Source organism: Ursus arctos, unplaced genomic scaffold, assembly GCF_023065955.2.
Source record: "Ursus arctos isolate Adak ecotype North America unplaced genomic scaffold, UrsArc2.0 scaffold_10, whole genome shotgun sequence".
Classification (NCBI taxonomy): Eukaryota; Metazoa; Chordata; class Mammalia; order Carnivora; family Ursidae; genus Ursus; species Ursus arctos.
The window spans coordinates 76,587,376-76,609,463 of NW_026622764.1; the positions used below are offsets into that span (position 1 = coordinate 76,587,376).

The 22,088-nt window shown below is 39.8% G+C and overlaps 1 protein-coding gene across 1 annotated transcript in view; it reads left to right on the plus strand.

Annotated features, from left to right (window-relative positions):
• Positions 1 to 22,088, plus strand: part of CRYL1 (crystallin lambda 1) — a 151,369-nt gene that overhangs the window by 16,261 nt on the left and 113,020 nt on the right. Inside the window, exon 2 of the mRNA XM_026492955.4 lies at positions 8,259 to 8,366. Coding sequence (XP_026348740.1) covers positions 8,259 to 8,366 — 108 coding nt within the window. The remainder of the gene's footprint in view (positions 1 to 8,258; positions 8,367 to 22,088) is intronic.

Here is a 22,088-nt window from a genome sequence, read left to right on the forward strand (position 1 = left end):
TTTGTCAAAGATTAGTTGCCCAGAGAGCCGAGGGTCCATTTCTGGGTTCTCTATTCTGTTACATTGATCTATGTGTCTGTTTTTGTGCCAGTACCATGCTGTCTTTGTGATCACAGCTTTGTAGTATAGCTTGAAATCCGTCAACAGAGACAGAGAACTTTCTTAATTGCAGCAGAGCAGAGCATTGTCCACAATAGCTAAATCGTGGAAGGAGCGGAGATGCCCTTCAACAGATGACTGGATTAAGAAGATGTGGTCCATATATACAATGGAATACAATTTGTTCCCTTTGCCCTGAGTCCCACGGGGGAGATGTGGAGGTTCCAGGTGGCTACCTGCAGGTTCAGTGAGTATGTTCCAGGACAGGAACATTGAACTTGGGGAAACCACTGTTTTTATAGTAAGAGGTAAGCACGCTTGCTCTTTATCCTCGAGGGATGTATTCAGCAGTAGAAATAGGTGCAGGAAACTGAAAGAATATGCTAAGTGAAATAAGTCAAGTAGAGAAGGACAGTTATCATATGGTTTCACTCATTTGTGGAACATAAGAAATAGCAGGAAGATCGGTAGGAGAAGGAAGGGAAGAATGAAGGGGGGGTAAGCAGAAGGGGAATGAACCATGAGAGTCTGTGGACTCTTGGAAACAAACTGAGGGCTTCAGAGGGGAGAGGGGTGGGGGATAGGGATAGGCTGGTGATGTGTAGTAAGGAGGGCATGTATAGCATGGAGCACTGGGTGTTATACGCAAACAAGGAAGCATGGAACACTACATCAAAAACTAAAAATGTACTGTATGGTGACTAACATATCAAAATGAAAAAGAAAAAGAAAAAGAAATAGGTGCAGGAACCTCAGACCAAAGTGCTGTGTTGTCTGCAGGGAATCATGGTCCGCAGGGTGTAAATACGGTTATTTCTCCCAGCCTGATAAATATCCCCACTAAACCTCATTTCTCCTTCTGGTAACTGCCATATTTTTCTTCAGACCTCAGTACAATTGTCTATATTCTTTCCTACTTCCTTTCTTCCCATTCATATTCTTTATAATATGGAAAAGTTTCAAATCATATTAAAGTTGTGAGAATAGTACAATCAAAACTTAAGTACCCCTTCTACCCCCAGTTTCAACAGTTACTAACACAGGGCTAATCTACTTTCATTTATGTTCCCTTCTGTGGATTAATTTGAAACAAATCCCAGATATGTCAGCACGTATACCTAAAAGACAAGGACTACAGTTGACCCTTGAACTAGAGGTTAGGGGTGCTGAACCCCCCATGGAGTTGAAAATCCATGTATAACTTAGACTGCTCCCAAACTTAGTTACTAATAGCCTACTGTTGACTGGAAGCCTTATTGATAACATCAACAGTCAGCACATATTTTGTATGTTATATGTATTAAACACCGTGTTCTTGAAGTGAGCTAGAGAAAAGATGTTATTAAGAAAATCACAAGGAAGAGAAAATATATTTAAAGTACATACTGTAAAAAATCTGCATATAAGTGGGCATGTGCAGTTCAAACCCATGTTTTTCAAGGGTTAACTGTATTTTTTTTTTTTTAAGATTTTATTTATTTATGTGACAGAGAGACAGCCAGCGAGAGGGAACACAGCAGGGGAGTGGGAGAGGAAGAAGCAGGCTCCCAGCGGAGGAGCCCGATGTGGGACTCGTTCCCGGAATGCCAGGATCACGCCCTGAGCCGAAGGCAGACGCTTAACGACTGCGCTACCCAGGCGCCCCCAGGGTTAACTGTATTTTAAAAATAATGTAACTACAATACCGTCATCACGCATAAAACATTAACAAATTCCTTAATATTAAATAATATCTTTAAAGATCCCATCAATATTCAAAATTTCCCTGATTAACTAAAAACGTTTTTATTCTTGGTTCGATTGATTCAGGGTCCAAGTAAGGCCCACATGTTATATTTAGTTGATATGTTTCTTAGCTTTTTTAATCTATAGGCTTCCCCATCTGTCTCTCTGTCCCTCTCCCTCACCCTGCTCTCTTTTTAAAATTTTCTTGCAGTTTATTTGTTGAAGAACACGGGTCATTTGTTCTGTAAAATTTCCTAAATTCTGGATTTTGCTGAATGTATCTGTGTAGGCGTCATTTAATGTGTTCCTTCCCCTGTCCCTTCACTTCCTAAACTGGTCGTTAGATCTAGAGGCTAATTTTTCTTACCCCAAGGCACGCTTTCCTCCCTACCAGTCTGTCAGAACTGCTCTTGTCCCTGTCTCCACCCCCATTTCATCTTGCTAACCCCAGCGGTCAGTTCTCGGTTTTGACCCCGTTTGTCACTCTCTTCTCGTTGAGATTCCCTTTTACTTCCCTGACCCTCTGCATCTGGTTTTCCTTCCATCCCCCATCCCATAGCCTTCACTGAAGTTGGAGGAGTGTTCCAAGGCTCAATCCTTTGACTTTATTATTATTTACTTCCTTAGTGATCTCATCTGGTTTCATGCTTTTGTATACCATGTCTGTGCAGTAATCCCAAATTCATAGCCTCAGCCCAGGTCTTGCCCCTGAACTTTGAAACTTCTGTCTGGTTGTTTCCTAGATGTATCGATTGGACATCTTTTCAAACTTAAAGCATCCTATATTGAATGCCCAATCTTTTCTCCCTGAATCTACTTCAGTTATAGTCTTCCCCATCAGAGTTAATGGCCTCCCTGTCCTATCTGCTGCTGTTCAAAAGAAACTTGGTGTCATTCTTAGTTCTTCTTTTTCTCATACCCACATGTGGCACACAGCAACTCTTGTAGTCTATGCCTTGAAAATACTGCGTGTTCAGAACTCAGCTGGCCATTTCCTGTCTCCACCTCTGCTTCTGTCCTGCTCCAGCCTACCATCATATCTTGCAGTAGGCTGCTGACTTCTGGCTGGTCTGTTTGCTTCCATCTTTGCCTGTCTTCAGTATATTCTTTAAAAAATTTTTAATTTTTAATTTTTTTAGCTTATTTTTTTTAGAGAGAGCACACTTGTGCCACGTGAGGGTGGAGGGGGGCAGGGAGCAGAGGGAGAGGGAGAGAATTTTAAGCAGACTGCACTGAGCAGGGACCCTGATGCCAGCTCGGTCTCACAACCCTGAGATCATGACCTGAGCTGAAATCAAGAGTTGAACACTTAACCAACTGAGCCACCCAGGTGCCCCAGTATATTATTATTATTATAGCAACCAGAACCTTTTCTTTTCTTTTTCTTTTCCTTTTTTTTAATAATAATTTTTTATTATGTTATGTTAGTCACCATACAGTATCTCCTCAGTTTTTAAGGTAATGTTCCATGATTCATTATTTGCGTCTAATACCCGGTGCACCATGCAATATGTGCCCTCCTTAATACCCATCACCGGCCTATCCCAATCTTCCACCCCCCTCCCCTCTGAAGCCCTCAGTTTGTTTCCCAGAGTCCACCATCTCTCATGCAACCAGAACCTTTTAAAACCGAAGTCAGAGCACGTCTTTCCTCTAAAACCTTCTATTATCTGCTCTTTGCCTCTAAAACCTTCTATTATCCACTCATCACACTCGGAGTCAAAGCCAAAATCTCTCTTCAGGCTCTGAGGCATCCCTCCTGCCCTCTCTGACCTCCCGCCCCATCCTACCCCTTCCCTCTCTGCTCCAGACACACCAGCCTTGTTGATTTGGACCATGCAACACACTCCCTCCCCAGATTTTTGCACTTGCTGTGACTCTGCTGGGAATGCCCTTCTCCCAGATGCCTTCTGGGAGGTGGTTTGTCCCTTCACCCTCTTCAGCCCTTTGCTAAAATGTCACCTTCCTAGTGAGACAGTCCCTGGGGTGCTTTTAGAATTTCTCTGCCTCCCAGTCCCCATTCTTCTCCTCACTGTCCCTGTTCCCTGATGCTTCTCTCCCCCAGCACTTGTTAACCTTCCATGTGCTATCTTATTTACCTGTTTAGTTTCTTCTCTGCCTGCCCACTGTAAGCCCGATGGGGCAAGAATTTTTGTTTTCTCACTGCTGCATCCCCAGTGCCTAGAACTGTGCCAAACACCCAGTAGGCACTCTAAATATTTCTTCTGTGAACAGCTGTGGCCTTCATATCAATCCCATAGGAAGAGACTGTTGACCCTTGTATAGTATTTATCACTAGATAATGAGTTTTTTTTGTGTGGTGTCTTGTTCGTTCGTTCTTTCTTTCTCCTTCCTTCCTTCTTTCCTTCCTTCCTTCCTTTTTTCTTTTCTTCCTTTTTCTTTCTTCCTTCCTTCCTTTCTTTTCCTTTCTTTACTTTTTCTGTTTTCTTTTCTTTCCTTTCCTTTTCTTTTCTTTTCTTTTCTTTTCTTTTCTTTTCTTTTCTTTTCCTTTTTCCACAGCTAACATTTATCAAGCCCCTACAGTGTTCTAGGAACACAAAGCTGAGCAACATGGTTCCTGGTGCATAGAGCTTACCCTGTTGAACAAGCAAACAAAAATAAATTCACACTGCTGTCTTTTAACATCACTGTGTAAAATTCACCATTTTTAAAATTCACATACTTAGATATCCATGATTAACAGTCTTACAATTGCAAAAAACAAACAACAGACGTGTGTAACCTCCTCAGACCTAGAAATTAATGTAGAAGCATTTGTCATTTGCTTCCTCTCCAGATTCATCCACAGCTGTGCATGCATCTGCATACAAAATGGGTGCCAGGGGTAGAATTTTTCTAGGGTTGGTCTCAGAGGAAAGACTGTCGAGATGATAGACCTTGGGTGGGCCAAGGTTACCTTTTGGGATGCAATCCCCAAAAGAACAAAGGGACGGATGGTAACGCTTGGAGAGGGGCCATGGGAGCTGAGATCCAAATGTTATAAATACATTTTCTTCTAGGCCAGTGAGAAAGTGCTCATTGCCCTCTGGTAGGGTAAGGAAGCTTTGCCCAAACCTAGAATCAGCCTTTTGCAGAATAAGTTAGTGTTTAAACAATTAAAAAAATTGTGGTGAGATGCACATAATATTTACCATCTTAAACATTTTTAAGTGTGTGGTTTAGTAGTGTTAAATACATTTACATTGTGTAGCCAATCTCCAGAACTTTTTTCTCTTGCAAAACTGAAACTCTGTCCCCACTAAATAACAAGTCCCTGACCCTCCCTTTCCCCAGCCCTTGGTAACCACCATTCTGTTCTCTGTCTCTATGGATTTGACTACTCTAAGTACCTCATACAAGTGGAATCATACAGTATTTGTCTTTTGGTGACTGAGTTAATTTTATTTTGCGTTATGTCTTCAAGGTTGATCCATGTTGTAGCATGTGTTCAGAATTTCCTTCCTTTTAAGTCTGGATAATTTAGTGGTCATTTTTAAAATCATAAGATGCTGAACACAGATGGCTGTTCTTTGCATCCAGAGTTGGATTACTCAGCAGGCTGGGTAAGTTCTCACTGGCCCCACCACTAGTCCTGCCCTGAGGATCATTATCAAATGTATCTGTAGTCAGTGGGTTCCCTGAGGGGAGACTGTGGTATACCCTTTTGAATGGGTGAACTTGGAATGTAATGAAACAACACTGGAGTTTGAAATTGGAGTTTACGTGGATTTTGTTGCTTATTAGCTTTATGAGCTACCTTCCTGGACGTTACCTTCTCTGGAGAAATCCCCTGAATATCTGGGCCATGGGTGTGTTGTGAGAGGACAAGTTTTCCTCTCACCTCTAGCTGAACACTCACGTAGCAGCAAGCACCTTTGGGGAAAGAATTCTAATCATGCTTTGTGGTAACCGCCTACATTCTACCAAATGTGATACTCATTTCCTCTTTGCCCTTCCACTCAACCAAATTTAAGAGTTTACTAAGTATTATTGCTTTACATTTTGTGACAGGAGTTGGTTTTCAAAGCATTTTCACGTACATTCATTTTTTAATAACAGATTTGCTGAGATGTAATATGTCTAGCACACAGTTCACCCTTTTAGTATATTCACAGGGTTGTACAACTGTTACTACAGTCAATTTTAGAATATTCTCGTCGTCCCAAAAGAAACCCTGCATCCATCAGCTGTCACTCCTGTTCCTCCGTCTGCAGCCCTGGGCAACCACAAATCCACTTTCTGTCTCTGTAGATTTGCCAGTTCCTAAAAGTGGAATCATGCCATATGTAGACCTTACTGACTGACTTCTTTCGCTGAGCATTTTTTTAAGGTTCCATGTAGCATGTATCAGTACTTTATTCCGTTTTATGGCTGAATAACTTTTTATGGGTATACCACATCTTATTTACCTATTCATTAACTATTGGACTTTTGGGTCATTTCCATTTAGCTGTTAATGAATAATGGTCATATAAACATACATGTATAAAGTGGTGTTTTTTGGGATGTAGGTTTCATATCTGTTGGGTACATACCTAGGAGTAGAATTGCTGTTATAAACATTCATTTTTTTAAAAATAGGCTTTATTTGTTTAGATTTACAGAAAAATTGTGAGGATAGTACAGAAAATTCCCATATACTCCCTTTATTAAGTTTCCCCTATTATTAATATATTAGTGTGGTATATTTATTACAATTAATGAGCTAATATTAATATATTATTAATGTGATTATGTGATTACAGCTTCATGAGGGTAGAGTGTCTACATAAATTATTGTGAATATATGGATTTAGCAATCCATACTTTATTCAGATTCCTCAGTTTTTACCTAATGTTCAGGATCCCATCCAGGATACCAAATTACATTTACTTGTCATTTCTCTTTTGGCTTCTTTCAACTGAGGGTTTCTTAGATTGTCTTTGTTTTCAGTCACCTTGACAGTGAAGAGGAGAGGTCATGTGGGTTGGAAACTGTTCTGTGTCGGGATTCGTGTGATGTTTTTCTCATTATTAGTTGGGTGATGGGTTTTTGGGAGGAAGACTACAGAGGTGAAGTGTGCTTCTCATCATGCCGTATGAGGGGTCATCCTATAACATTATTTATTGCTGTTGATGTTGACCTTGATCACTTGCCTGAGGTAGTGTTTGCCAGTTTTCTCCACTGTAAAGTCACTCTACACTTTCCCTCTCCATTACTGTACTCTTTGGCAGGAAGTCATTCCGTACAGCCCATGCTTCAAGAGTGGGGAGTTATGTTACAGCTTCATGAGGGTGGAGTGTCTACATAAATTATTGTGCAATTCTTCTGCAAGGGAGATTTGGCTTCTCCCCCATTTATGTATTCAAACATTTATTGATATCAGTGTGGACTCATGGATATTTAGTTTATACTTTGGGTTATAATCCAGTGTTACTTTACTTTTTTGCTCAACTTATTCCAGCTTTGGCTCCTAGAGTTCTTTCATTTGGCTCTTGTGTTCCTTTGACATGTTCCGTCAAGATAGGCTTTTACAGTTTTTTTTTTTAATTTTTATTTTTTATTAGCACTGTGTACTTTCTGGCACTCCCAATTACTCTAGGCTCAAGTTTTGTATTTCCTGGCTCAGTCCTAGAATCAGCCATTTCTCCAAGGAGCCTTGGTTCCTTTTATTGGAGAATGATATTAGAAACCAAGATTTGGGCTCTAGATGTGCTCCTTAACATTCATTCTTAACCTTTTGAACAATTTCATGTGAGTTCTTCCTGTCCTTTTTATCTTCTCCTTCTCTGGTAGCTCACTGACACAGTGTGTGCGGAGATTCCACTAGTTAGAGTCCAACGGTCGGGCTGTTTGGGTTCATCGCATAGCTCGAGCATGTAAGCCTACATAGTTTTAACCCTTCCATGCCTCAACTTCCCCATATGTAAAATGGGAAGTAATAATAGCACCTACCTTGTGGGGTTGTTGTAAAGATTAACAGAGGAAAGACATGTAAGGTGTTGACTCTTGCCTGGCACCTAAGATATGCTCAAAAGCTGGTGGTGGTAGCAGCAGTTATTAATTTGAGGAGGACGGGGAAGTCTATTCTTCACATTAAGTGACTTGCCTGAAACAGTGGTCAAATGGGGGTTCACAGAGGGCTTTTCACCTCCACCACACCCTACCGCCTCCCTACTGTAAGTTTTTGTTTCAGTGAGTGAACTGATGTTAACTACCTGACATCCAGCAGTGGTCCAGGCAGAATGTTCCTGCCGACACTAGAGTTGAGGATTCAGGGGCTCCTATATGGAAAGAGATAACATTTTAAATAAATACAGCTATACAAATGTATAATTTTAAGATATTTTAGAATAGGATGCTATATAATTTTTAAAATTTCATTCTGGGTTAGGAATGAAAAACTTTTCCGTTAAGTTAACTGGAAGCCTTTCTTAATTTTCTTTCCCTTTAGCGGACTCATTGGGCAAAGCTGGGCTATGTTGTTTGCCAGTGGAGGCTTCAAGGTGAAACTCTACGATATTGAGCAACAGCAGGTAACAAATGCCTTGGAAAAGATCAGGTAAGTTAGCTGGCACCTTCTAGGAGGAATTGAAACATCTCTGCTGCTCTCAGTGGGTCTTGTTTATCATATTCTCAAGGCTATAAATATCTGTGATTTTATTCTTCCATTTGATGGCTATTACAGTGCCTTTGAGCTGGTAAAGGCCAGGTCTACGGTGGGTGGGGCATAAAAAATTAAGACTGAAGAAGGGGCTCATCGTGAGGAGAGGACCATTAGGATTGTAAAAATGTGTGATGGGAGTGGAGAAGCTGAACATACCACTGAGGCTTCCAACCTAAGTGAGTAAGCTTCTCTCTCCCTGTATCACACAGGGCTGGAGGTCGGGGTTTCCCTGTGTTCCCTCTGGGCAGATGAGCTGGCTCTCAGCATGTGGTAACCAGAGCTGCATGGGCATTACATTTTAGGAACAGAGGTCCTGAGGTTTGTTTTGACCTATTGATCTAATGATGGCAGGACTCAAATGAACTGTGATAACTGTAATAGTTAAAGGTGTCAGAGTTGATGAGCATGAAGAGGGCTAAGTTTTGCGAGTAAGCACAGGGGGTAAGAAGAAAAATAGAAACCATAAGAAAGAAGTGAAGAATGAGGGAGGTCAAAGATAGAAGCATCAAACTAATGTAATGTGCTGGAAGGTAAAAGGGTCCTAATTCATGACACATTCACCTAAGAAGTCTAACAAATAAATAAAAATCTTAAAAATAAATAAATAATAAATAAATAAATAAAATCTTTAAAAATAAAAATAAAAAACCCCCCAAAACCAAAAAAAAAAAAAAAAAAAAGAACCACTCTAAAACTAAACACATACACTCCTAACACTATGTTCTGTACTCTTATAGAAGGAAGAGGAATTAGCATAAAAACCCACTATATTGCAGGCATGTGTTATCCATTAGGGATACATAAATGAGTAGGAGAGATACAGTCCTACCCACCATGGAACTTATAGTCTAGTAATCTTCCCATATAAATTCTCATCGTAAGCCCTATGAGGCAGATTATTGCCATTATTTTATGAGAAAACTGAGATCTATGAATGTTCAGTAAGATACAAGACACAGTAAGATACAAGATTCAAGCTCTGGTGTATCTGACATGTTAAGGGTAGGTCTGAGTACCTTTAGCACCCATCTATACTATTTGTTTTATAGAGATTCTGCAAACATTACTTTTAATGTGATATTTAACATATACAAAGGAATAGATCATTTATGCTAGTTTATGAAGAATGTAATAAAATGAGCATTCATGAAACTACTATCCTTCTTGAGATCTAGAATATTGTCAATACCCTGTGTACACCTTTTGAAATTGATCCCCTATCTTCCTACCAGAAGTAACTATACGGTTACTTTGCCTTAAAAAAGTTTTATCATTGGGGTGCCTGGGTGGCTCAGTTGTTAAGCGTCTGCCTGTGGCTCAGGGCGTGATCCCAGGGTCCTGGGATCGAGCCCCGCATTGGGTTCCCTGCTCCACTGGGAGCCTGCTTCTTCCTCTTCCACTTCCCCTGCCTGTGTTCCCTCTCTCGCTGGCTATCTCTCTCTCTCTGTCAAATAAATAAATAAAATCTTAAAAAAAAAAAGTTTTATCATTGATATGTATCTCTAAATAATATATGGTTTAGTTTTGCTTATTTTTGTGCTTTATAAAAAATTTTTTTTTGAGATTCATCCATGTTATTGCTTGTAGCTGTGGTACAGCCATGTTTATTGCTATATGGTTTTCTAGTGTGTGACTTTGAGATTATTTACTTACATTTTATCCTTCTGATGAACATTAAGCTGTTTCCAGTTGGGGGCTATTGTAAACAGTGTTACCATTTGTGTCCTTGTGTATGTCTCCTGGTGCACAAATGCATGAATATCTACAGTGTACATACCTAAGGGTGAGATTATTGGGTCTATTTTTCCTTCTGGGATTCTGGTTATATGGCTATTGAACCAAATCATTCTAGCCTTCACATCTTTTAACCTCTCTTATATTTTCTGTCTCCCTGTCTCCTTAGAATATATTTTGGGTACATTCTTTAGATTTTTCTTCCAGTTCACTAATTCTGGTTTTAGCTGTGTCCAATCTGTTATTTAAGCCAACCATTGAATTTATTTCAGTAATTAAATTTTCACTTTAATAGTTCTGCTTCTTTTCCAAATATACTCGTTAATTTTTAATAGCTTCCCATTGTTTTGCTCATTATTTGTGTTTACATTTTTAAAATCTTTGAGCACTTAATACATAATTGTTTTGTATTATATATCTAATAATTCCAGTATGTGAGGTTGTCTTAGCTTAGGTTCCTCAGAATAAGATCCTGAGATAAGGATTCCCAGGCCAGTGATTTATTAAAAGAAGTGCTCCCAGGAGAAACCAGTGAGGAATTGGTGGGGACAGGAAAAGGAAAACAAAGAGGCCAACTAAGGGTATGATTTCAGGAGAAGCCCCAGGATCAACAAGATTCCATGGAGTCCTAGAGCTTAAAATACTGTGTGAAGTTTGTCACCCCCTTAAGGCAAGAGAGCCAAACATCCGTATTTCTCCATCAGTTACTAACTAGGGGCATTCCTAGGGGCTTGGGTGGATGTGAACTCCAGGTGCTTCCATGTCTCTGCTCTGGGTCCTGGGGTAGTACTCTGAGGGTGGGGACAGGTGTAAGCCTTTAGCAGCAAAGATTCAAAAGTTGGGGGTTGGGCACCCAGTGCTGGTAAAAGGGATTCAAAGAGATCTGGGCGGAGCACCACAGACCAGACTGTCTTCCAAAGTGGTTGGACCATTTTGCACTCCCACCACCAGTGAATGAGAGTTCCAGCAGCATTTGGTGTTGTTAGTGTTCTGGATTTGGGCCATTCTGACAGGTATGTGGTGGTAGCTCATTGTTTTAATTTGCATTTCCCTGATGACAAATGTGTGGAACATCTTTTCATATGCTTATTTGCTATTTGTATATCTTCTTTGAGTTCTTTTTCTGTTTTTTCTTCTATTGGTTAAAGGGAGAACCTTGAAATTTTTCCTTACTTGCTCTACTTGCTATGACTCCCTCATGCATAAAAATTATTCTAATGTGGGATCCTGTGGTTTGTAAACAGGCCCTTCAGACATTTTGGCCCACCACATTATTGGAAGTGGAAGTCTTCAAAAAAGTCTTTATTTATTTTTTTTTTTTAAAGATTTTATTTATTTATTTGACACAGAGAGAGAGACAGCCAGCGAGAGAGGGAACACAAGTAGGGGGAGTGGGAGAGGAAGAAGCAGGCTCCCAGCGGAGGAGCCTGATGCGGGGCTCGATCCCAGAACGCTGGGATCACGCCCTAAGCTGAAGGCAAACGCTTAACGACTGAGCCACCCAGGCGCCCCTTCAAAAGTCTTTAAATAAATTTTAAGGCTTAATAAAAATAGCTCAAAAGCTTTATGTTCTACTATTGTAATGCAGAAGAAAATACACCTCTGAAGAGTATGATCATAAAAAAGGAACCAACTGAGAGGTAAAAGGATTTCTTCAAATTGAGTTAGAGTGTTTTAAAAGGGCATCAAGATAGGGAACACAGTAGTGCAAGAACTTAATATTTGGTTTAATGGCGATGATGTAGGGAGCAATGGGAACTGATCGATGAAAAACTCATTAAGGGGGATACCATTGTAAAGAAATTTACAGAATTTATGGTATTCCTAAATAAGGAAAATTATGTATACTTCATTAAATTTATCTTTTATTCCCATAGTAAGTGGTTTTTCTACATAAGAACATAGCAAGCTCCAGTGTGGAAATGGTAGTTGATAATGATTCTAGGCCTCGTATACTTATGTGGCGATAGTGACCTTTCAGGAGGCTTGGACTTTTATTTGGTTTTCTGTTGATGATGTAGGAAAGAACATTAGGGTTCAAACCCGATGGCCATGGCCAAGAGAGAATTCTTGAGGTACCTTTGGTGCAAAAAGTTGATTTTATTAAAGCCTAGGGGCAGGACCTATGGGCAGAAAGAGCTGCACTGGGGACATGAGGACTGGCCCATTATATACTTTTAAGTTGGGAGGGGGTTCAGGATAGCAGAGGTGTCTAAGGAATTTTGGAAGCAAGATTTCCAGGACCTTGAGGGGGCTAGCTATTGTTGGGAAAAGGTCATTTATTACCATTTATTACCGTCTAATAAAACCTGAGTCATGAGACCCTTCAGATATATATTGGTGGGTCATATGCTTGGAGGATGATTCCAAAGGAATTTTTATATGTTAAAGTAGGCTCACAGGGTCTTGGGGGTTGGGCTAAGATTGCCTTTTCCCCTTAGCAAAGTATCAACATTGAAGCAGATGAGTCCCTAGACCAATGTCACTCTGCCTGTTTCAAGGACTTGTCAATGGGCTGTAGATAGTAAGGAAATTTAATAATTTTTCTTCTGCCTTTTTTTCCCACATCATTGACAGTATTTGTGGTTGGTGGACTTAGAGCCTAGAGATGTCAGCTCAGTAACTGGTCTGGTGCCAGAGGAGAGCACAGCCTCTGATCAAGTCAGGTGTGAAGCCAGCTGCACCTGTGCTCCAGACCAGAGGCTGGCCTACTCTCTGTAAAGGCCAACTAGGAAATATTTTAGGCTTTTCAGGTCATAAGGTCTCTCTAGCAGCCACTCCTTGTTGACTGAAGCAGCCACAGACAATATGTGAACAAATTGGCCCAGCTGTGTTCCAATGAAACTCATGAAATTCACACTGAACTTTGGAGTTTGTGTAATTTTCACATGTCACAAGGTATTATTATTCTTTTGTTTTTTTTCCAATAATTTAAAAATGTAAAAGCCATTTTCACCTCATGGGCCATATGAAACAGGTGGTAAAGCAACTTTGACCAGTAGGTACAGTTTGCTGACCTCTACTCTCCAGACTTCCCACTTCTTTTACCATTTCATATTTTATTTTGTCAAGCGAATTCCACTTAGTTGGAACCAAAAGATTCCTGATTGAAAAGTTCTTTGTTCTAGTTCTTTGGCTATCTGTATTTTAGGCCTTATTTTTTAGGTGTATCATTTTATGTATCACTTTTAAAGCCCTTTTAGGCATCAGGGAGTATATGTGAAAACTGTGAGTACGGTTTTTAATTTTTTAAATTAAAAAAATTTTTGTTTATTGGGGCACCTGGGTGGCTCAGTTAGTTGAGTGTCCGACCCTTGGTTTCGACTCAGGTCATGATCTCAAGGTTGTGAGATTGAGCCCTGCTTCGGGCTTTGCGCTCAGTGGGGAGTCTGCTTGGGATTCTCTCTCTCCCTCTACCCCCCCCCCCCCACTTGTGTTCTCTCTACCTCTTTCTCTCTAAAATAAATAAATAAATCTTTAAAAAATATCTTTGTTTATTTTTAAGGCCAGATAAAAGGCTTTCCTGTTATCCTACTGCTTTGCTTAATTAAGAGCTAATACTTCTTAATATAATTGGTGCCTGATTAGATTGAACTTTTAGATGTCAGTCTGTAAGAGTTTTGTACCAAAAAAACCAAAACAATTTATTGCTATTAGCAGCTTTATCAAAGAAAAGCAAATCTACTGAAATCTTATGTATCGAAGCCTTAAAAAGAGTACACACAGATCTTTTCTCAAGAGCAGAAGCTTTATTTTTGTAATTCATCTACACACACGCTGAGTTAACTTAAATATGCAGAACTGGTTATACTTCTTTGGCAGGAAGTAGAGATCTTAGGGTATCTTGTGACTGACTACCTCTTTCTTCTCGAATTATTGCTAGCAAATAGCAGCAGGAAAATCAGGTTGAGTCGTGTCATGTTGCCCTCCTAGGGAGGACTACATTTTTGTCTTGTCATTTAAGTAAAGCCACCTGCTTCCCTTTCTTAAATCACAAGATTTTCAGATGTTCCATTCCTGTATACAGAGACCAAGTGAAGAGCATTGAGTCCAAAACTTATTTTTGTAAATATCTTGGTCAGTAAGAAGAGTTCTGAGTTTCAAATTTTTTTTCAGTCAGGAAAGAATTATTGCTCCTTCTCTCAGTAAGTACACTGTGTCACCCTGCAAATCAACAGTGACTGTTAGCTCAGGTTAACAACATTGGGTTATTGGCTGCAGTCCTTAGATGTCCAGGAACCAAGACTACAAAGTCCCTGACCATGTATTAGGCATAAGGTATAAGGAGAATCAAGTTCACCTTTTTTGTCAAGAAGTATATCTTGTATCTTCTTCACTGGGTTGAATTGACTGATGGGTCAAAATCGTCTGTGCCCAACAGACAGCCTTTTAGGACACTGGTTTGTGGTCTTCATTCATCACATTGGGTTGTGAGCTCCATGAATTCAGAGACTGTGTTACACTTTCAGTACCTCTCATTATTGAAATGTTATGCGATCTCTGTGATAACCATTATGGCCACAGAAAGAAGCAGTATGCACATCTCTTGTCTCCAGAAATAGGCACTAGCTCAGTAATTGTTTAACTGAGTCATGGGAACCTTGTCTGGAGTCTCGGAGAGTAATTCTTGCCGTATTTTTCATAGACTTTTTCCCGGCCATCTGTCCCACCCTTGCAGTTTGGCTCACTTCCCAAATTCAGATCCTTCTGAACATTTTATAGAGAAATGTGTGGAAAATATGTGAAATACTGTGAAAATACGTGGTTGAAATAGTACTACTTCTGCATGAAAATTCTATTAATGTTAGACCTATTAAACACTAATCTTAAATGAGTAGAAATAGTACATCTTGTTTCTGAAATTGTAAAAATGAACTTAAACTGGGTGAAGTTGATTTTAAATAATGTTACAACATTAGAAGATTAGAGAAATTATCACAACTCATACCATGCCAAGAGATCATGGGGAATCAAAACAAAATTAAAAAGATGTCATCCAAGACTAATCTTTTTCTAACAGAGCAGTAAAATGAGAAACTTAAAACTTAACATATTTAAATCTCAAAACAGAAGGGTAGCTTGACCTTGGAAAACCTTATTAGCGGATACTTCACTACTTGGTTTTTCTTTTCCACTGTATGCCCAATACCTGGCATATGTTAGGTCTCAAGTAAGAATTTGAGACTATGAATGTATTTTAGCAAGGTAAACAAAAATCAAGTAAAAGGTATAATATGGACTCCTGGATCAGGACATGACTTTGTAGGCTTTGGATCCAGCATCGTTTCCACATAGTGACAGGGCATTCTAGCCATCAGTGGACCAGGGCCACCTGGCGTGGGCCATACTGATATCTCAGTGACCACCTCCATTTTAAGGTAGAGAACAAACTGCCTTGTTTTGCATGAGTCCCAATCTGAAATCACTGTATTTTGGTAAACTTACTCTTCAATTTCTCCGTTGCCATCTCTTTACCACCTGTAGATGGTCATTCTGGTATGCTAATCCCCCCAAATGAAATCAGCTTTCCAAATAGATTAGGATTTAATAAACCACCAGAAGTGATCCCTGAAACCAGGTAGCTGCCCTGTACTCCTGTCTCCTGAGTGACTGAACTCCTTGTCCCTGAACTCAGGCATTTCTAACTGGGCTTCTGGGGCGTGTTTTTAACTTGCTACCCAGACCTCTGCACTTGCTTAAATATCTTGAATTCAGTTTTTGATCTGGATTCCTCTTGGATTGATCTGGTTTGAAAGGGGCATTGATTAGTTTTCCATATATTTTTGGCTAGAATAGCTGAGTGTAATATATCACAAAATGGCCACAAATTGCTTCCATCCCTGTCTGCACACCTCTTTGTACTATGATTTTGCTTCTCCCACTGCCTGACTCTGGGGTTGGCCATGGACTTGCGCTGGCCAATGGGACAGATAGCAGATGTGATTCAAGCAGAGACCTGGAAAGCACCTGTACATTGAGAACTTACCCTCACTTGCTGATGGAAACCCTTCCTGCCATCCTTCATCCTGTCAGTCAGTTCAGTTGGCCACCCAGAGACATGTGGCCCAGCTGTCAGCCAGCACTAGCCAACACCAGCACCAGCACCAGCTGCTAGATCGATGAGTGAAGCCGTCCTTGACCAACAGCTTCTGTCTAGCTAACGTGCCGTATGACTGCAGCCTCATGCATGAGCCCAGCTGAGCGCAGCCAAAATTACCAATTCCGAGGATTGTGACAATAGATTGGTAGATTACCAATATACCACGGTCTGGTCAGTTTCCTGTGGTTAGATTGCTGTCCTTTACTAGGTTCTGAGGGTTCCTGGTTTTGTCTTTCTACAGCTGTCCTCTACTTGGAGAATTCCACTTCTGTAGGAAATGATGCGGAACTATCGGTCCCAGTCTGGCTTAAGGGAACATACCATACATGAACTTTTACCGGGACACAGCATGCCCATTTGTTTATGTATTATCTACGTCTGTTTTCACTCTACAATAAGTAGTTGCAACAGAGACCAAATGATCCACAAAGCTTAAAATATTTACTGTTCCCCAACCTCCACCCAGGGAAATAGATCAGGAGTGTATGAGTAATAATTAACATGCCATGACATTTCAGGAGAAGTTGAGCAGGCCTAGCCAAACTGATAGCAGTTGCTTTATTATCAGGTGAAATTTGAACATAGATTGTGTCAGTAAAACTCCAGGGCTTGGGAAAACGTATGTCAGGTAGAAAGAAATATATATATTTCTATACATTGGCAACACGTGGTTAGAAGACAGTAAAAAATTTCTGCAGTTACCAAAAAATGTAAGCAATCTAGGTATAAATAGAAAAAGAATGTATAACATATTCATGGAGAAATTTTTAAAATTTTATTGAATGACAGGAAATAAAACTTCAGTAAATGGAGAGACATATACCCTATTCATGAGCAGGAGCCTGTCTTTGGTGGTTTAATTGAAGCTCCCTTAGAAGTGGAGTTCAGGGAGTGAGTTGACTAAACTGCATGGGAAAGTTGAGAAGGTATCTGAGGTCCTGATGCCAAAAGTTCACACCAATGGGCTGTGGGTTCAGCCGGGTCATTCAACCTGACTTATCTATGTGTTCACAGATCATGCTGTCACTTGGCTGTCATTAGGGCAGTTCAAATGATTGCTTCATTTCACTTATTTATTTTTCTTCCCAAACAGAAATAGTGTAGCTTTATCTCATTCGTAAGAGTTATATATGTTCATTGTACATTCAGAAAATTGGGGAGAAATCAGAATACTTTGGCTATCTCTGAATGGTGGGAATGAGAGTGACTATTGTTGAACATTTTGAGGATACATGCTTATATCATGATCCAGCATGCTTCTGTGCATGTGGACACGCACATATTAACACTGAAAGTAGGGCTGTGAGGCTTATGTGGTATAGGGTGTGGACTCAAGAATGGTATGAATTCTGCTTTGTCTGGTCTGTGTCTCTCTGAGGTTTCCAACAATGACAAACAAATGTATTAACTGGGCCAAGGCTTGATATTCATGTGTAAACTTTAGTGAAATCGACAGACTTGAGGCTTATGCAGGCCCTCTGCTCCCCTGAGTATCTCTCCACCCCACCAAGTCCCAATGTCACCACCAGCCTGAGGGAAGAGAATTTCAGAGTGCCCAGGTGCGGAGGAGAGAAGCAGGGGCAGTGATGGGGGGGACCAGTGGGGCAATCAGATCCCCAGCAATCCTGTGGGGCAAATGGAGAGAGTTCTTCTCTTTCTACAGTACATTTAAACTTACATAGTTCACTGAGAGGTTTTCAGATTCAGGTGAGCAAGGGGGCTGGGCTGGTAACCTGTGGGGGAGAGAATGTTGTAGGAAGAGGTGGAGCCCTCGGCAAACTGGACCTAGCCTTTGATGGAAGGCATTCAGAACTTTGAAAACACTGCTGTCAAGCAAAAGAAGTCTGGGGCTACTCTTTAATAAAAACCTTTGTACTCTATCCTTTTATTCCCACTTCAAAAACATTAGGAATGATTTTTAGGGTCCACCTACTATCCCACTGCGGGAGATGGGCTGCACTGTCACACATCTGTTTCCCACTTTCATATTGCAGTAACTGAATTCAGGATTTTTTTGGAGCTTCAATGATTAATCTGCCTGTGTGTAGTTAGAGTGGTGGCTGGGGGCACTCAGAAAGTCCAGCACGGGGACTCCAGGGTAGCAGAGCCAGGGTAAGGGACTGGAAACAGCAGTGCTACCTCTGAGTATCTATGTCTGCATGTCTCCTTTCTTTGTCTCTTCAGTTTGTCCAGAAAAGAATCTGCCAGTCTCCATCTAGCATTGTTGTTGCTGATCAAAGGAAAGTGCCTGGAGGGGTGCGTGCGTGCGTGCGTGTGTGTGTGTGTGTGTGTGTGTGTATACATGCATATATATATATATATATATATTTGAAAGATTCCTTTAGTTTGGTTTTATTGAGGTTTTGGAGGGAACAGAGATAAATGTATGTGTTTTATCTAACACGTATAATTAGAAGTCCAAGGACTAGGTTATTACATTACTCAACTGAAATGACACTAGGTAAAATGATTTTCTAACTCATTCTACAAAATCTACAAGTGGTTTAGTCCCTTAATTTATTTCTGAATTCTAGTTCATATGGAGTTTTGTTCTTGCATGAATTCTACCCTTCTTTACCTCCTAGAAGAATCAAATTCAAACAAAATTTAAATGACCACTCCTTAAAAAGAAATATATTGTTTTTGTCTTTAATTATGGTAAAAAAAAGTAACAAAAAGTTTACCTTTTTAAAAACCATTTTAATTGGTTTAAACTGTAGTTTAAGGAGTGTTAAGTACACTAAACTGTAGTTCAGGAGTGTTAAGTACGTTCACGTGGTTGTGCAACAGATCTCCAGAATTTTTCATCTTCTCAGATTGAAACCCTGTACCCATTAAACAACGACTTCCCATTTTCCCTCCCCCCAGCCCCTGCAACCACTATTATACTTTCTTTTTCTGTGAATTTGGATACTTTAGATACCTCATATAAGTGGACTCGTATAATATTTGTGTTTTCGTGACTGGTTTATTTCACTTAGCATTATGTCCTTAAGATACATACTATAGCATGTAAAAGGATTTCCTTTTTATTTATTTTTTTATTTTTAAAATATTTATTTATATATAATTTATATATAAATATGTATAAATATTTAAAATATTTTATTTTTAAAAATATTTTTTATTTTTATTTTATTTTATTTTTTATTTTTATTTTATTTTTAAAAATATTTAATTTATTTATTTGACACAGAGAGCACAAGCAGGGGAGTGGCAGGCGGAAGGAAAGGGAGAAGCAGGCTCCCCTGCTGAGCAGGGAGCCCCATTCAGAACTCCATCCCAGGGTCCCGGGATCATGACCCAAGCCAAAGGCAGATGCCCAACGAACTGAGCCACCCAGGTGCCCCAGGATTTCCTTCTTTTTAAAGGCTAAATAATTTTCCATTGTATGTATAGACCACATTTTGTTTATCCCTTCATCCATTGCTGGACATTTGAGTTGCTTCTGTCTTTTGGCTACTGTGAATAATGCTGCTGTGAACATGGATGTACAAATAACTCTTTAAGTCCCCGCTTTCATTCCTTCTGAATGTATATCCAGAAGTGGGATTGCTGGGTCATGTGGTAATTCCATTTTTAGTTTTTTGAGGAACCACCGTACTGTTTTCCATAGAAGCTCCATGTGTTACAATCTCAATGATAGTATATAAGGGTTCCAGTTTCTCCATTGTCTTTATCTTTTTAAAGTAATAAATGCTCCTTTCGAATAAAACTTCAAAATAGAAATATGAAAAAATTAAAACCACCCATATTTTGCCATGCAGTGATAATTGTTAACATTTCCTTTTCTCCAATTTTAAATAAAAATTTATAAATCCACTGAAGTTAGGATGGAAATATTTTGACTTCTAGTGCTAGGCTGACCTCTAGGGGTAGAACCGGTATGCTGCAGCCACTTACTAACATGCTTTGAGCAAAGTGCATTCTCAGCCATCAGAAAGAACGATTACACAACATTTGCAGCAACATGGACGGGACTGGAGGAGATTATGCTAAGTGAAATAAGTCAAGCAGAGAAAGACAATTATCATATGGTTCCACTCATTTATGGAACATAAGAAATAGCAGGAAGATCGGTAGGAGAAGGAAGGGAAGAATGAAGGGGGGGGTAAACAGAAGGGGGAATGAACCACGAGAGACTACGGACTCTGGGAAACAAACTGAGGGCTTCAGAGGGGAGGGGGGTGGGGGATTGGGATAGGCCAGTGATGGGTATTAAGGAGGGCACATATTGCGTGGTGCACTGGGTGTTATATGCAAGTAATGAATCATGGAACATTGCATCAAGAACTGGAGATGTACTGTATGGTGACTAATATAACAAAATAAATATTGTTAAAAAAAAAGAAAAAAAATAGTGTAGGCTGTAACATTCTGGCATGTCTGAGGCTGCTAAAAATGCCACTGTGAGCCCTTACTTTTCCAGGTGTTTATGTGTTAAATTCTTCCAAAATACTCAATGAAAAATATTGGCACTGAGTCTAACTGGGATAAAACATTGCCAAATGGCTGGTTTTGATTTACGGGCATAGTTATTGCACTTGAAGAGAACATGAGGGGTTGTCTGAGTATGTCTGAAAGCTCCTCAAAATGGTTCATCTGGTTTTCTCTTGGGATCCCTGCAGAGCAGGGTTCTGGAGTTTGCAGCCATGCAGTGGTCCCGTGGGTTAGTGTGTGACCAGGTCTCTCCCCTCATGCCCCTCTCTTTTCCAGGGGCATAAAGGGCCTTGAAGCCAAATTGCTTATATAGATTCTTTACCGTGATTCTAATCTTCATGAGGCCATTGGTGTGGTTATTCTGGCTACTATCTTCTGTCTCTTTTTCCTTTCTTTCTCCATAGGGACAATCCCTGGGAAGTCAATAGAACAACAGCTCATCAAAGAAACAAGACCCTCCTTTGTCATCCCATCTATATGATCTAATCTGACTCACTACATGGGGAAGAAAGGCTAAAAGTTTGCTTTGACTTACTGAAGTTTTAAACAGGTGCTTTTGAGCACATTAGCTACTCAAACATAATTCTCTGAAGGATGAAGTGGGTAATCATTATGTTTTCAGGCTTTGGCATTTAAAAACCCTATCTGAATTCAGTAGAAAATAGTTGTGTGAGGTTGGTGGCTAAAAGAACTTTAATGTTTTGCTTATTTAAAAAATGACAAGAAGCACACATGTCAAGATTGGTGATTGTTAGTTCTCAGTAGAAATATGGGGATGTTTTTTATTCTTTCTACTTTTTTTTTGCTTTTAAAAATAAGTTATGAAAACAAAGTCTTTCCAGAAAAGGTACAGGGGTACCATGTTATATTTCTCACTTGTTCTTCTATAACAGCAAATATATTTAATTGAACAGAAATGATTTTTTGTTTGTTTGGTAGCTATAAACACTTTTTCAGAGATATAAACATTTTTGTTCTGGTTATATTTATGGGCAAAGTAGTTAATGTTTACCAGTGTTATTGGTCCCTAGGCTTAGCCATTGCTACAGGTCTAGTTTATATAAATCATATAGTTTAAAATCGAGAAGTTTAGATATGTTGTAATTTCCTTCAGCCAATAGTTCCATCTAATTTCTGAACTAAGTAGATGCTAGGCCCTTTCAGGTTATAAGGATAGAGGTACCCAGATTACATCTGTCAGTGGGGATTTATTGTGAGGCTCTTCAAGGAAGCAAGGGACACTGGAAGCTATCTCTGCAGCTACATCACTATTGCAGAAACGGGACATTGTCCAAGTGACATCTGAGCTTCTGATAGTCAGACAACAGCTCTGGTAACTTTTA